General features: G+C 34.8%; 1 protein-coding gene across 10 annotated transcripts in view; it reads right to left on the minus strand.

The window, feature by feature from the left end:
• Positions 1–244: 244 nt before the first annotated feature.
• Positions 245–16,418, minus strand: part of SOX5 (SRY-box transcription factor 5) — a 1,022,042-nt gene continuing 1,005,868 nt past the window's right edge. For all 10 annotated transcript variants that reach the window (XM_064377351.1, XM_012457140.3, XM_064377349.1 and 7 more), the window contains 3 exons: positions 13,669–13,842; positions 7,599–7,815; positions 245–5,850 (listed from right to left, as the gene is read on the minus strand). In XM_064377351.1, the coding sequence (XP_064233421.1) occupies positions 5,547–5,850; positions 7,599–7,815; positions 13,669–13,842 (695 nt within the window). In that variant the 3' untranslated portion in view covers positions 245–5,546. The remainder of the gene's footprint in view (positions 5,851–7,598; positions 7,816–13,668; positions 13,843–16,418) is intronic.

Raw genomic sequence — 16,418 nt, forward strand, 5'->3', positions numbered from 1 at the left:
GGGCTGAGGAATCTACATTTTTCATTGTTAATTCTGAAGCAGGTGGTCTGTGGACCAGATTTTGTAAAATACTTCTGTTAAGGGATATAGTGGGCAGTGTTTGTAGAATAAACCCTTTTATATACTTGTATTTATCTGAACCAAATCTTACCTGACCCATTGTCTTGATACCTATTTAAAAAATCCACCCACCCACCCACCCACCCACCCACCCAACCAACCAACCAAACACCCTCATATGAAACTATTACATATAGAACTATCAAGGTAGAAAAACATTATGGTGGAAGAGACAAGCAAAAATGGCCATTGAAAGGAAAGGAGACTTCTTGTTTTTAACATTCACTAAAAATGTTTAAGGTAGAACTCAGAGGCTAATGTTAAACAATTCAGAAATATCCATTATTCAAAATTAGATACCAGCGAGGTGAAAATTATTTATAGTTCTTAGTAATTTCATGATCTGAAATTTATAAATCTTCTATACAAACAAAAGAATAAATCACAATTCTAAAGCATAGAAACCCCCCAACCCCAACCCAAGGAGTGTGTCCAGCCAGGGAAAACAATAATATTAAAGGTGCTTTAGACTGTCGGGTTTTCAACTGTATTGAGTCAATTACATATAAGAAGAGTATCTTTTGACAGTATAGTGAAGCTAGATCGGTCTGAGTGAGATACATTATATTAAGTCCTGACTGTCTTTCTGGGAATGTCCACAACTAAAAATTAAACCTTTAGTTCTCAAAGTCAGTAAGTGGGGTTAATTATATAAAAAACAAGATTAAATTTCCATACTTTTGTTCTTTTCATAACAAAACAAAGAATTACAACCTCATAACAATAATTGTGAAAAGAAACACAGTATAATAGATAAAGAACACATTTGCTGTTTTTATTGGTGCCTTGCATGGCAGTAATACTGAAAAAGGAGAATGCAAAAAAATAAAATAAAATAAAATAAAAAAACGAAAAACAGGTTGGTGGCAACCCACATCTTTTTTTTAAGAGCACATAAACTCCTGTTTTATTTTTATTGTGGCATGAATGATAACATAAAACCAAAAACATGAAAATATACAACTTATATTACACTATGTGTTATGAACAAAATATAAATCTATAACTCTATGTTATATTTACATAATTATTTATTTTATTAAATTTCAAGTGAGATGGTAGGTTGCACATACTTTGTTTTAAGCTCCAGGCATTTGATTGTCTCTTTTCTACATTTTTTCCCATTTCTACTTGTAAAATTCAAAATGTTAGAAGGACTAAGAGCTTTAGAGCCAGTGGAGCTGTATAAATACTGTTTTAGTGAACCAGTGACAGAAACACTGGAGAGGACAGGAATCAATCAGTAGGAAACTCAGCACATCATCTTCAACCTGGGAAGTTGATAGTTATAGGAAACTTTAAAATTAAATACTTGAAAAGCCTGGCTAAACCAACAGCTATGCCCTACAAGACAAAGAGATACCTGAACCACTTTAAGTGGCCTTCATAGTTTTCCTTGCAGACCCCGTAAGTTTTATTTTACTATTAATTTGATAGACAAATATCTTATAAACCTGTTTGTAAATATACAGTTGTTTATTACAATTCAATAATTTACCCATTAGAATGAATGAAAGTGTAATTATTTTTTATGTTTAAAATGTGATATAAGAGGTTTCTTCTGGGAACAGTCACAGCTTCTGGATTAAGAAAATATCTGAAGTTGGACCATAAAATGGTTAATTTTCTCTAAATGAATTAAGGTAAAATTCTACTCCAGAAATCAAAACTATAAAATAGTTTCACCAAAGAAAACTTTTTTATATTTGTTCTTTATAAGAGGATTTGGTTTTAACAATGATGATTATGTTCTTTGGGAGGGATTTTATACATGGTTAACTCTTAACTGCAGATGCCAAATGAACTTTAAAAATGGACTTAAACTAATTTAGGTACAAATGTACTGAAGAATAGTTTTATATTTTATCCAATTGTAGTAACTTAATCACTAAGTTATTATTAGTAATTATAAATGAGTAACTTTATTTTCTCCAGTGATGTTCTCTTAAATTCATACAAAAACATGACTATTTTTAGAGAAACTGATTACAACAACTATAAAAACCAGAATTCTGGCAAGATTATTTCTCAGTGTTGGGGCAAGTGTGTGTGTGTGCGTGTGTGTGTGTGTGTGTGTAAGAGAGAGAGAGAAAGGGAAAGAGATAACGTGTGAATAGGTAGGTAAGAAAGCAGAGAGGAGGGAGACTGTGTTTTAGTTTGATCTTTTGATCTTACTCCCATTTTCTTTATCTTTTTTGGTCATTATGGGGCACAGAAAAAGAATACGGGGTTTTAGGATCCTTGACCAAAATTATAAATCAACCAAATGCCAAAAAGGCAATGTAGTAACACAGTAAGTTGCTATTCACAGCACCTTTTACCAAGTGATTTCAAAGCACTTTCAACATTAATATATTTTTGCTTTTCTTTCGGGGAAAACTAGGGCAAAGAAAATTTGATATCCAGTGAATTAACCATCAGAAGAAGAGAACAGAATGCAGGGCTATGAACCTGCTTTTTGTTTCAGTTTATGCACAGTTTAGTCTCGGACATAAACCTAGCTAAGATTAGCTTTTGAATTTCAGCAGTTAAAAGTCACCATTAACAATTTTGTTTTCCCCTTCAAATAAAACAAAATAAAACAAAAAAAGACTAAACAGAAGTGTTGTCAATTCACTGGTGTGTTGTAATTGGTTTCAGCCATGAATGCCTTCAATGGCATCTACCTGGAGCTAAAACAAAGTATTCTTGTAGCCCAAAGTCATGAAATGAAAACAAAGCATCTTTTATAACATGGTGTGAAGTAAGTATCCAGCAAACGTGAGAGGTGAACCCACATAAATCAGAAGGAATTTGTTAACAAAGACAGAGAACAAATTTTTTAAAAATCTGTTTTCACATTGTACATAATAATGATATAAAAACAAGTGTCTATTTTTTCCTTATCCAGAGTGTTTAAAAACAAAACAAACAAACAAAAAAAAATTGGCTCTAGATGACTGTGGCAATTAAATAACTAAAATGAGTGATGAGAGCATAAGTTAAGATTGAACACGACCCTCCTATGAATTCACTCCTTTGTTTTAAACATCAGAACTGATATTGTTGGGGCCAAAATTCTTAAAAAGGAGAAAACTTATGAAAGGAGAAGTAAAATTGTGTGGGTAAATGTCTGTGTGTGTATGTGTGTATATATGTGTATATATATGCACACACACATATATACACATATACATACATATATGAATTGGAGATGGAAATTAGTTTTAAATATCTAACAGCTTATTGGCTGCACTTCCAAATCGGAGCAGAATAAAATAGAAGGGGAGAAATAAAATAAATTATACATAACTTACTAATCTGGGAACAGCTGACCATTATTATTATTACTATTATTATTATTTTATCATCATCATCATTATTACAACACTAGCAAAAAGAGGCAGTTCAAATGAAAATAAAGTCATCAAAAACAGGAAAAACAAACATAACGAAATCTCTGACATGCAGGATATGATCAGCTCCTCCAAGCAAAACCCCAGAGCAAGTCTTCTGAGAGAGAGAAAAATAAAAGGGATTCTTTTTTTTATTTATATGTAAAAATCCAACTTTAGGGTGGTGTTTAGTGGGGGTGGAATAGGAAAATGACGACTGGAGTGAAAACTATAGCACATCGAGCTACTAGTTGCAGTATTTACTATCTGATACTTCAATACAAATAATGGCAATTGACTTGAAATGGTTTTGCATTTATTTGTACAGGCCCTACAACTGCCTTGGCGTTTGGCTGGCAAAATCTACATAAGCAGTCCCATCACATTCCGTTGTTGCTCTTCACAAATACTCTGCTCGAACCAAAGCTGGACTTCAGTGGATTCATCTGACAGCAAGGGAAGAGCAGCGGCAAGGATCCCTGGGTGCAGCCAGGCTCCATTTTGTTGGGCTGCAATGACTTTTAATTAAATCCTACTTTTTATGGCATGAACTACACATGGCCCACACTTCTGAAATGCTAAAGGCCTCCACCTCATTTCATGGAGGGGTGAAAAATACCTTATAAAATCATCAGTTTCATTTCCTGATCAGGAAAGGATGGAATGTTGAAGAAATAAGCTAATTCTATTCATCTGAAAAATGGCCAAATATATTCAATGAAAACAATGATTGTTTTGCTTGAAATATCAACAGGAAAAATAAAAAATCACTAAGTAGCAAACATTAATAGAACCAACTGACCAGGGAGAAAGGACATCTGGGAACAGTTTGCTAGTAGCTTCCATGTTATACATGCACACCTCTATTACACAGGGCCACCTGATCCATCCAATAATAATCATATTAGACATTTAAAAATATAATTTCTGAGCCCTATACTTGGTTAAGTTGTCATTTGAAGTGCAAAGTCAAGGTCAAGATTATTTCTAGACCAGTCACTTGGGAGGATGTGGGATTTCATCCCCAGATGTGGGTTTAACTCACAATGGTCCAACGTTATTCCTATTAGTACCATAATCACACACATACATACACACAAAAATCCAAGATCAGAAAATATTTTTCTCTAAATTTCTTATGTCTCTCTCTCTTTTCACCTGAGAACAGCACCTACAGTTTCCATTAAAAAAAAAAAAAAGTCAAATCTCACCAGCTGCTGGTATTTCAGGTTTTCTAAGGGATTGTCTAAGATATAACACTGTCCTAACTTAAGAAGGAACAGGAAAAAGGAAAGGGAAAAAATGAACTTGGTCAACACTTCAGTACAAATTTGGCACTTGCTCAAAGATGTAGTGTGGTGTGCAACAGATAAAAGAAAGTCCTCTAAAGAAAATAATTGCTTATTTTGTGGTGGATAGCAAGTAAGTTAAAAACAGGCTCTTTTTCCCTCTTCCCCCTCATGCACAGACTTCCATCTTTAAAGTATAGAGATGGAGAAGGTGGAGAGAAGTAAAGAGAAATTCATTTTTCTTTTTTTTTCTGTCAGGTGCATTACAAAGAAAAAAATGAAAGAAAAGAAAAAGAAAAGGAAAAAACCCAGAAACCCCCAAAAACAAAACAAAACTTACTTCTTTTTAAAAATTGTAGCACAAAACAACAAAACACATTCACAAGCCACTTGTTGGCACTGTGTACCTGAGTGAGAATTTCTAGAACATTGTAGAACAAACAGCCATAAAGTTTATTAAAAAAAAAAAAGTTGACGGGTAAGACTTCAGTGCTTGGATGTAGCAGCTGAATTACTGGCATTATTTTACCCATAGCTTATTTCAATCTCTTGTTGTTGATATTGTTGTCTGCTTGTTGTATTTTTTTTCTTTCCAAGCCTTTTGAGGCTGAGGTCTATTAGTCAGCTGATGTCCCAACTATTTAAGACTAACAGTTAAAGTAACAGTCAGTGTATGAGAAAGTTAATGTGCTTGGCCACTGGTAAGGATGAACCAGTTAGGGCTTCTTTAAGTCCTAAGGTCACAACAATCTTTTGACCCTTATCAGTTGGCTTGTCCTGCAATATGGTTTTCACTGTCACTCCCATAATCTACATCTGGATCATCCTCTTCCTCGTCGTACTCATCATAAATTTCTCCATTGATGTCCTCGGCCTGTATCTCTTCTTTGATATGTGGCTCCTCTCCTTTCACACCGTAAGTGCTCTGGATAACAGGCATCCCAGGCTCTGGGCTGCTAGACACGCTTGAGTGCTCCGAGGGCAGGTGAGGGGAGGGCATTCCAGCCATGGCGATGGCTCCAGGGTACACAACACCGGCAGTGGCAATGGGGATCTGTGCTTGTTGCCTGTCAAGAAAGGAATTTCCAAAAGGAGATCATGGGTGAGTGAATAGTTAGATGTGGACTTTACTATATAATTAATTTGCTCAGCAACGTCTCATTTTAAGATACTGATTTTATCTAACTGCCTAACATTTTTCAAACTGTATCCAAATTTGACTTTAATACCTTACTTCTATGTAGTGCTTCATAGATTACAAGACATTTACATGTATTGCCCATCTTATTCTTAATCCTGTTTTGTGACTACTGCTTTATTAAAAATCTGAGGGTACAAAACGATGAGGCAGAAGAACCCAGGTCCTTAACTCCAAGTTCATTTTTCCTTCACTATAACATGCAGAAATGGTATTTTTCCCTAGAATTAAACCTAATGATAATTAGATTTTAATAGGAAAATTCTAAAGTATTAGAGTTCTCAAAATAAAACTTTCCTACCAGAACACACCAGAACTGAACAAATTCACACAGTCTACCGAGTCTCGAAAACAGCTTTAGCCTCATAGTGGTAGGAGGCAGGACCAGCTTCATGGATGTACACACTGTGCAACTGCACTAATATTCCTTACTTTGGTTTAAAGCTGTGCTGCCATAGACTTGAAATTCCTAATTAACTTTTTTTTTTTTAAATAAAGATGGGGTTTCACCATGTTGGCCAGGCTGGTCTTGAACTCCTGACCTCAGGTGATCCACAGACCTCGGCCTCCCAAAGTGCTAGGATTACAGGTGTAAGCCACCAGGCCCGGCCAAAATTCCTAATAACTTTTTAACAAGAGACTCTGTCTCTTCATTTTTGCAACTGGTCCTATAAATAACGTAGGTGGTCCTATAGAAAGGGATGAATAGATGATGTTCATTTATGCTTGTTTTTATTCATTCATATGTTTACTATTAACCCAAGAACTGCTGGGCTTTGTGTTTAGCTTTGTGAGGAGTCATGTGCTTGCATGTGAATCACAGACCCCTGGACAGAGCATGCAGCCTCTTCCAAGGAACTGGAGGGGACAGAGCAGATTTGAAAAGCTTTTATAAGTTATTCTCTGCCCATATTTAGAACAATATTTAATATTCTAAGTAGCTCTTAGGAACTAACTTCTATTTCAAAGATGAACAACTTTATTTTTGTGTTTGAGAGAATTCCGTAGAAGCAATGCATTTCGGTAGAACATCTACAACACTATCAACAACCTTGCCACCGGAGCACTGTAAAACATCTTGGAGCTGCGTGCTCAATTCAGAATGAAACTTCCTGTTCATAACCTTGTTGTGCCCTAAATATAATCCCTAGCTTGTGTGACCTACAAGGGCCACACATGTACCTTGATAGCTCACTAACCTCTCTATATTCAGAAATAAGTATTTTTTCTTTCGAAATGATTTTCATTTTGTATTGTCTCAACAAAGTTGTCAATTGTAGAATTGATCATGGTGAAGCTTAGGAGGTAATGCAAACCAATGAAGAAAAGAATCAGTTATACTTCTAAGTTTTTAATAGAAAGCTTCAAAATTATTTACTTGTAGTTATCTTATTTTTAAACTAGTTGTTAACAAATCTCATGTTAGAGCTAGGAACTTGCAGTGGATTCATATGGATATATTTTTCAAGACCATGTGGGAGACTGTTAGTCTCTGAAAATACTCTGAGCTCAGATTCTCTTTCAAAATGCCTCTTTGCAACTTAACAAATATGTTTCACATCCCATTAAGTATAACAGGAAGTTTGCCCCATGAGAAAAATGACTGAAGGTCCATACCCAACATTGAAGTACTGCCGCATCTCCTGCCGCCTGTTGCGCATGATTGCCTTGTATTCACCAATGCGCAGCTTTTTGCCATCCACGAGGCAGGTGCGCTTTGGCCTGGGCTTGTACTTATAGTCAGGGTACTTCTCCAGGTGCTGCTTGCTGAGACGGGCTTGCTCCTCATAATATGGCTGTTTCTCTAGGTTTGTCATAGCTTTCCAGCGAGATCCTATGAAGAAAGAAGGTTAGGATGCCAATTTGCCCAGCTTCTAAGCATTCTAAAAAGAGAGATAGCTGAGAACAAGAAAATCTAAAGTAGGGATGTTGGCTCAAACCCAGAAATACATAAACCTGTTTTTGATTAGTGAGATCCCACAAGAACAGAGGTGGTGGTGGTTTTGTACCTAAAGATATAAACACTGGGCAATTTATTTTTTTTCTGGCTTGAATTCATAGTTTAGCCAAACTTTTGTATTATGAACCCAAAAGCTCATAGATAATTTAATGAATATATTTCTCATTTCTACATTAGATTATGATATAATTCACGTGTGAACAAAAAAAGTTACATAATATTTTATCACACATTTTGAGTCTGAGACTAATTATCTAGTTGTTGAGTATTTTATGTGAGAGATGTTTTTTACTACAAAAGTTCCTAACATATATCATGTAGTCTCACCCTCCCGAAAATGTTTAAGTATTTTATGCTTACGGAAATGATAGTAATTAAAAATTCATTTTATTAACATTTTAATTATAATTAAAATTATAATATTAATCAACATGGACTGAATAACTACTATGTGCCAGATACTATGCTAAAAGCTTGACATACGTTATCCCTTTCCTACCTTTCACCTCAATCTTACAAGACAGACAGCATTTCTATCTATTTTCATAGATGAGAAAATTGAGATTCAAACTAACTTAGCCAGGGCCGTAATTACTGAAGTGCAGATCTGTGGCTCAAACTCAGATTTGACAGAACTTAAGTTGTGCTATAATGTATGGCCTTTCCTATATATGGCCACCTACTATATAAAATATAGCAGAGGTCACAATTACAGTAAGTGTGTACTGAGTGAGATTTTCTCTTAATAAATCAATTTCAATAACACACAAAGATGTCACTTCCATGATATAGTCTGCATTAGTAATAATAACCCAAATTGTTTCCCCCCTCTTTTCATTATTAATTTTGGTATGAATTTAGTTGGGATTAAAAAAGACAATTTTGAAGCTTAAATAAAAATAGTTTATGCTAATTCACATTTTAGATATGGTTTAAAACGTTGATTCTCTCAAAGTTTTTTTTCAAATAGAAGTGGTAGTAATAGTGTTTTTTATTAAGAGAGAGTTAAAAATCTATTTGCAGATAAAGTGTGTGTTTATCTACAAATAGTCATCTCAACTCAACCCGAATGCACAAAGACCGAAAAACAACTAGGATATCCCTACCAAATGGTCTTTTACCTGCCTTTGAATGTCATCTAAGAAGCTTTTGAATGAGTTCATTACTCACCCATAAGACCATATATTAAATGCACGTAGCTCACTGTTGAATAGTTCTTCCCTGCACATGTAGAGAATTCCTCATATAGGCTGTTATGTTTATTAAAGCATGCAGTGAAAGAGGCAATATCTCTTCCCTTAGAAATGTTGAAATTTTTTCCCTTAGAAATTGGAAGAGATATTGCATAGATATAAATATATATTTTTTTCCAAATCTAGAAAGCCAATATGAATTTATTCTATTTACAATAGAAACTCAGGTTACAGTTTAAATAATAAAGTTTCTTTTTCCACTCCTTTCTTAAACTTCTGTTTAAACAGCATCATCCAAAATTAAGTTGGTTGGTCAAGTCATATCATTTGTAGGTATAATCTCAAACTCCTTTTGGCCCAGCATTATTCTCTGAAGATACTTGAATATCATTATGTCATTCTCAGGGTATTTATAAACACAGATATGGTTATAACACTATTAAACTAGAACAACTCTTTTCATGGAGTTTCTTCCAAGCATTTATAACAGTTTTTTGAACTTCAGATCAGGGAGTGGGAAGTGAGCTTACTATAAATAACTCACAAATAGGAATACACTGAAAAATGGATCAAGGATGGTTGATCTAATGTAAAATCTATTAGCTATCTTTATTCCAAAATTCAAAAATGAAACCAGCATTTTCAATTAGAATAGGAATTGCCAAAGACTCTTCCCTAAGTTTAAATTATCTATAAGCCAAAAAGCTTTTGCTCTTCAAAGGAAAGAAAATGTTTATGCTTTGAAGTAATCTGCCTTGGAATGTGAGAGTTGTTTTTATATTCCTCCTATGTGCATAATGTTGTATTAATTACTGATATGAAGTAGTGAGTGAATAAAAAAGTTACAGTTCCTGTCTCTTTGAAGCTTATATTCAATCATGGAATACACATTAAATATCTAATTATAAAATTTATTTTCCTTATAGTTGTGGGAAGTACAGGAAACTAAGAGAACATATGATAAGGAGGTGAGATCAATCCTCTGCAGGTCAGGAAGGCTTTGCTGTAGGAATGACTCCTACGGGGATCACAAAGAGAAGAACATTCTATTGAGGAAGAATATAATACTTGAGGTCTTTCAGTGGAAAGAGGAATTAAACTAACTTAAAGAAAGCTGGTCTGGCTTAAAAAAAGAGGAAAAAAAGATGCGTGTATATCAAGAAATGGGATAATAAAAGATGTGTAAATTCTCAGATAAGTTGGCTTCCAAATCTGGCATGAACGGGAATTATAAAATAGTTTAACTCTTGATAGTATAATTTCTCTGAAAGTATCACTGAATCCTAAATTACATTTTAAAATATGGCCATATAATAATTCCAAGTCTTTTCAAATCTAAGAATTAAGATAGCTAAGCACAAACTGGGGCAAATGGCTAACTACTACATTTTATGACAGTAAGAGCATTGTTTCCATGTGGTGGTAAACCCAGTTTTCATTTTCAAAACAGTAACCTTGAGTTAGGTTAACCAACTGAGAAGTTTGGTTTTGATTTCAATGGCTTTGCAGGTACGATAACCATTGTATTCAGCTGAGGTGTTAACTAATTCCTGAAACACACTTGATGAGAATGATAGAAAGCATTTTGGGTATCACCAAAAAAAGATAAAAAATATCTACTTAATTTGGGCGTGGCTGGCTGCTTACTCTGTACTGATGTCCAGGGAGTTTATTCCCTGCTGCTTTCAAAAGGTTGGCCTTTTAGAATAAAAAAGCAAAGAACAATTGGGTTTTCCTCCTGATTGACAAAAGAGGAAGTTTCAATAAAAAATATTTGATGCTCTAAATAGAGGGGAAAAAAGAGGTCCTACAATTATTCCTTTCCTTTCTAAATCTGGCAATACACTGAAAGTGAAGAGTTTGAGCTGAGGAACATTGTCATCTCCATGGGGCCTGTAATGAATTTACACATTTTACTCCAACTACTGTATATCTAATCAGAAAAAGATGTCCCTCATCCCCTGATCTAGCGCCAAGCAGTAAAAGGTGATTCCTTATGTTAACAATTTCAGCAGAATGGCTTATTAAAACCAGATTTTAGGGTATTATAAAATGCTTAGAAGCCCTTTAAAATGTCAACTAGGATCCCCAGAGACTACGTAAAATGTCAACCCAGCTCAAGCGCCTGTTTTAAGCAGAATGAATTAGCGGCATGCTGTCGAGGCTGTTATCCAAAACAATCAGCAAAGAGGAAAACATCAAGCTTTCTTTGTACTTTTGTATGAAATGGGCCATTTAGAATGCTCTTGTGGATATTTGAAGATCACTTATTTATTTAAAGCTGTGACTAAATACTGAGGCCCAAAACACCTCAATGTTTTATTTGTCCCCAAATATAAATGATATATCTTTTAACAATACATTTTCATCAAAAGGCTGAAATTAGGCAGTATTCTCTTTCATATTGTCTATTATGATATAATCATATGGTCATTCTAATATTCTTTCCCTCAGATCAGAAGGGAATTATCTTAGCCAGTCATCTCTTTTCCACGGACGCTTTTGCTACATTTCCTAAAATATCATTTCACATCATCAAAACTGGTATTTCTTATAGTTAAGATAGTTTTAATTGGTGATTATCACCTTTTTGGTATTCAGACACATGAGTTGAATAATATAAAGCCAGTTTTGAAATCTTAGCATTTAACTTGTTCTTTATTCTGACAATTTTGGATTTCTAATTTGGGAATAACTGATATATTAAAACTTGAAATATGCTTACACAAAGTATTCTTTTCTTTATGAAACTGGTATGTTGTTTTGTAAAGATGGGAAATTTCATATGGAAGGTAGAATATAGTCACAAAAAGGAAAAATTGACCAGCACTGGTGGAGATGAAAAAAAATGTGGATTTCCTCTTGATCAGTTCAAGTTTTTGATTATGCATGATGTATATTTTTACACACAGATTTTCATATTTTCTATGTATACTACTGAAAGCTTTGTATGTTCATGTCTTTTTAGATAAGATTTAGGTGAAAAATGAGATACAAATTTAAGTGGCTAATGGTTTCTGTTTTGATCCCATTACAAATGCACCTTGTGGACTGGGTGGCATCTATTACCTTTGTTGAGAACATGGGATCATAAAAACTCATGTGGCTGGATGTGGTGGCTCACACCTGTATCCTAGCACTTTGGGAGCCTGGAGCAGGTGGATTATCTGAGGTCAGAAGTTCGAGACCAGCCTGGCCAAAATACAAAATTAGTTGGGCATGGTGGCCTGCACCTGTAATCCCAGCTACTCAGGAGGCTAAGGCAGAATAATTGCTTGAACCCGGGAGGCAGAGGTTGCAGCGAGCTGAGATCACACCACTGCACTCCAGCCTGGGTGGTAAATAGAGATTCCATCTCCAAAAAATAAAAACAAAAACCTCATCAATATGTTAGCCATTTATAGATGATCAGTAAAGAATCAAAAGTGATACTATCCTTATAAACTCCATGTAATTCCAAGTGCATTATGAATTTTAATAAAGCTTTAATAATTTTGACAAATTTGGTTACTTGTTAAAGCCAACATTTTCTGATAAAATATCTCTATTCTATTTTTGTCATTAAACTCTTAGAAGTCACAGAGTGAGTAATCAAAATTTTCTTAGATTGACCAGTATCTGGCCATCAGGCTACTTGAAGGTGAAGATTATGAAGACAAAGATATTGATGAAGATAATGATAATTAAAATGATAATGATGTCAAGGTAAGGCACAAAAGCAATGGAATCTTCTCTTGTTTTTTCCCCTGGGACCTGAATTGTTCTATAATAGGTATCTTTATAATCTGCACTCTATCTTCCCAACCATTTTTCCTGTGTGCTTCAGTGTCTGTGTGGGTAGAGCAAATATGCACTTTGTTTTCTGTTAAATTAAATGTTGCAATGGCAGAAAAATCTCCTTTCAATCATCCTGAAATTATTAAAAGTTATTATTACTAATTATTACTAAAAGTACCTTTAGTACTTAAGGTTACTAAAAGTATAAATGTAAAAATGTACACTCTACATCTTCCTGTGTTCTGAGAATCTAAAACTGATTTTCAATTATAGCACTGGAATAAACATCTTCCCCACCTCCACCCTCACCCCCACAACATGAATTCTACAAACAAAACTCCTTATCCTTCTGTTACAGAGGATGATGAGAGAGGAAGGAGACCTTAAGATTACAATAAGTTGTCTATAGTATGCAATGAAATGAATACAAATGATCAGTAGCAATGTCTAGTGACTCATGTGAAAGCAACTTTTTTCTCAGCCTTAGTAAAAATATTTCTAGTTTTTTGAAAATGATAAAGCATTAAAATAATTAGTATGAAAACAAACAGCTAAATGAGCTATAGAAATACGGTATATTTCCCAATGAACATAGAATGCTTCATCAACAGAAGAAGCCTCAATGACGATCCTTATTTTCTGGATAAGCGGATATAATGAGCTGCATGGCCTTCAAATCCAGGATCCTTCCACAGCTGCAGGAAACAGGACAGTGCCTTTATTCCATATGTCACTTAGTTCTTAATGCTTTTCTTACCCAATATCTTGCTGATGTTGGAGTTGTGCATGTCAGGAAAGGCTTGAAGGATCTTTCTCCGTTCATCTTTAGCCCACACCATGAAGGCATTCATTGGACGCTTTATGTGGGGTTCATTGCTACCACGCCCTCTGGATTCCCTATAAATTCTTGACTCTGAGACTCCAGCACTTCCTGAAAACAGGACATACCACTTCGTGTTAGTGTTAAAACTTTTGGCAACTATTTTCCTTGCATTCCTATTTTTTAGTCTATTAAGATATCTGAAAACAAAAAGTACTTCTGATAATGGCACTTCTAGTTCTTAAGACAGATGCTTGTTTATGAAGTTTTTGTGATAAGTCTTGTGGTGGCAAATGTTGTATTTGTATTTTTAACCCATTTCTGATCTGTTTTCTCTTTCTTTTAGTGAACTGTTTCCCCATTTACTTTCAACAACTCACAATAAACTTCAAAATGTGATTTTTTGATGCAATTTGGAAAGAGAATATTTAGATTAAATCAATAGGCATGCCAGTAGTGTAGAAATATGAAATAGGTAAAGAAGCAGAAATAAATTTGGCAGAATGGATGATTATAGGGGAGGATATATTTTTGCTACTTAAAGACTGTCTGAACATATGTATATAAAAACACCAAATTTTGAGGTTAAAAACAGTATAGATATTTCCCTGTAACATAATTGTCTTTTCTTTGAAATTATATGCCTGATAAATACATGACATATGCTGATACAGCAATGACAGATCTGCCCCCCAAATACATGTAAAAATGGTATGGAAAAGAACAAATAAACAGTTATATTACTCTAGTTTCTTAAGGAGTCTAAAGTGACATGTTTAAGGTGAGAAAATTATAATTTCCTTTGAATTTTCCCCCTAATATCTAGAATTACCCAAAGAGTCCCATGGACAGTTACATTTCAATCAGTAAGATTCGCAGATGATAAAACACAACTCATGAGTTAACAACGATAGCTCTGGAAGACGCATTCACTCCTCCAGCCTTATGCGACTTCTTAGAATGGCTTCAGCAGATTAAATAGCTTCCAAGATACTTGAGTTTAGGCAAAGAAAAAATAAGGAGAACCAGTAGAACTCTGACAGTAGGTTTTCACTGGTTATTATCACAAAGGCTGTAGATGTATTTTGGTAGTATCTAAAAGTTTAAAAATACTGCGGGGATTTCTAGAGACTGTATTATCAACAAAAGCACTGCTTTTCTTTTCTTGCTTTGTATTCATTCCTCATTTTTTCTTTTTTAAATTTGAGGAAACAGGAATCAAACAAAATGGCCCAAATTTGAAGACCTCTATAGCGACACATTAAAAACAGCATACCTGTTGGTGAAATTTCTCAATATTTCTCATTAATAACATGCTCTTTGGTTTAATGAAAAGTGGAAAATATTTCACATATAAGTATGATTGAATTTAACTAATGACAGCAACAAATCTTTGATGTTTTAATGCTGATTACTGTGGGTCTATTTTATCATGCTAATACAACTTAAAATTTATGAAATGTGTTATTACCAGTAATTGTCTTTTATTGACAAAATAAGTGCAAATATATGGCAACATCTTCCTAAAATGGGTTTGTAACTAGCAAATGATCATTTGTACATCTGCCTTTCCTTGTTCTTACACCTTACAGCAACATAAGCAATAAAATGAACATTATGTGTCTTCATCAAATCTAAACAAGCTCTTTAAATGTACACAGGCTAGGTTTATCTTGGCTAAGTGAAGTAGAAAATAGAAGAAAATGTTTGTGACATTAGACTAGAAAAATGCAGAGTGAATCCAATTGAATGAAATTCAGTTTTGATAGAATTACGTGTTTCAATGTTCAGGTTTGTTTAGTCCCTTGACTCGTATAGACCTGGTCTTAAAAGTAGAATTGGCCCAAGGCACGGAGTAGAGAGCTGTGTATATTGGAGGATTCAACGGGGCCCTCTCTTAAAGTATGCATCTCACTGGTTTGCCCTGGTGCACTCTTTTCTGTATGCAGGGAACTTCCCCATAGTAGTAACAAAGTTGAGAGCTGTGCCACCAAAGGAACGCTTAAAATGTATGGATGTCACCTGACAGTAGGGCGATGTTCCCAGTCAGGCTATTGTATAAGAAGAATAGCACTTTCTTATTTTGCCCTCTTTGCTATGCTATTAAAAATCAGAGTATCAATTTAATTTGTTGTCACTGTGGATGTTCAGAGATGATACAGAAAACAGAAGCTGGAGGCCTATGAGAGGGGAGTATAAAGCCGTGCAGCTGGATTCTAGTTAGGTTATAGAGAGTGGGCAGTACACCTGACTATGCAATATATAACACTGGAGAGAAGGGTTCCAAAATGTAAAAAAACATTCTGGAAATATCCTCTGAGCCATGTATTCTGGTTAGGGCTTGACAAATGAAAACTTAAGAATGAGCTGACAGAGACAAAATTCTGAAAACGTTTGTTTTGGGTACAAGAAAAAGGGAAGTGAGGCTGTGTGCAGCAGCTCATGCCTGTAATCCTTGCACTTTGGGAGGTTGAAGTGGGAGGATCACTTGAGCCCAGGAGTTTGAGACCAGCCTGGACAACATAGTGAGTCCTTGTCCCTACAAAAAAATATATATATATACACACACATGCACGCGCGCACACACACACACACACACACACACACACATATATGGTGGGCATGTTGGCATGCACTTATAGTCCTAGCTGCTTGGGAGGCTGAGGTGAAAGGATCACTTGAGCCTG

The sequence above is a fragment of the Aotus nancymaae genome, unplaced genomic scaffold (genome assembly GCF_030222135.1).
Source record: "Aotus nancymaae isolate 86718 unplaced genomic scaffold, 86718_ANA_hifiasm-v0.15.2.pri h1tg000016l, whole genome shotgun sequence".
Lineage (NCBI taxonomy): Eukaryota > Metazoa > Chordata > Mammalia > Primates > Aotidae > Aotus > Aotus nancymaae.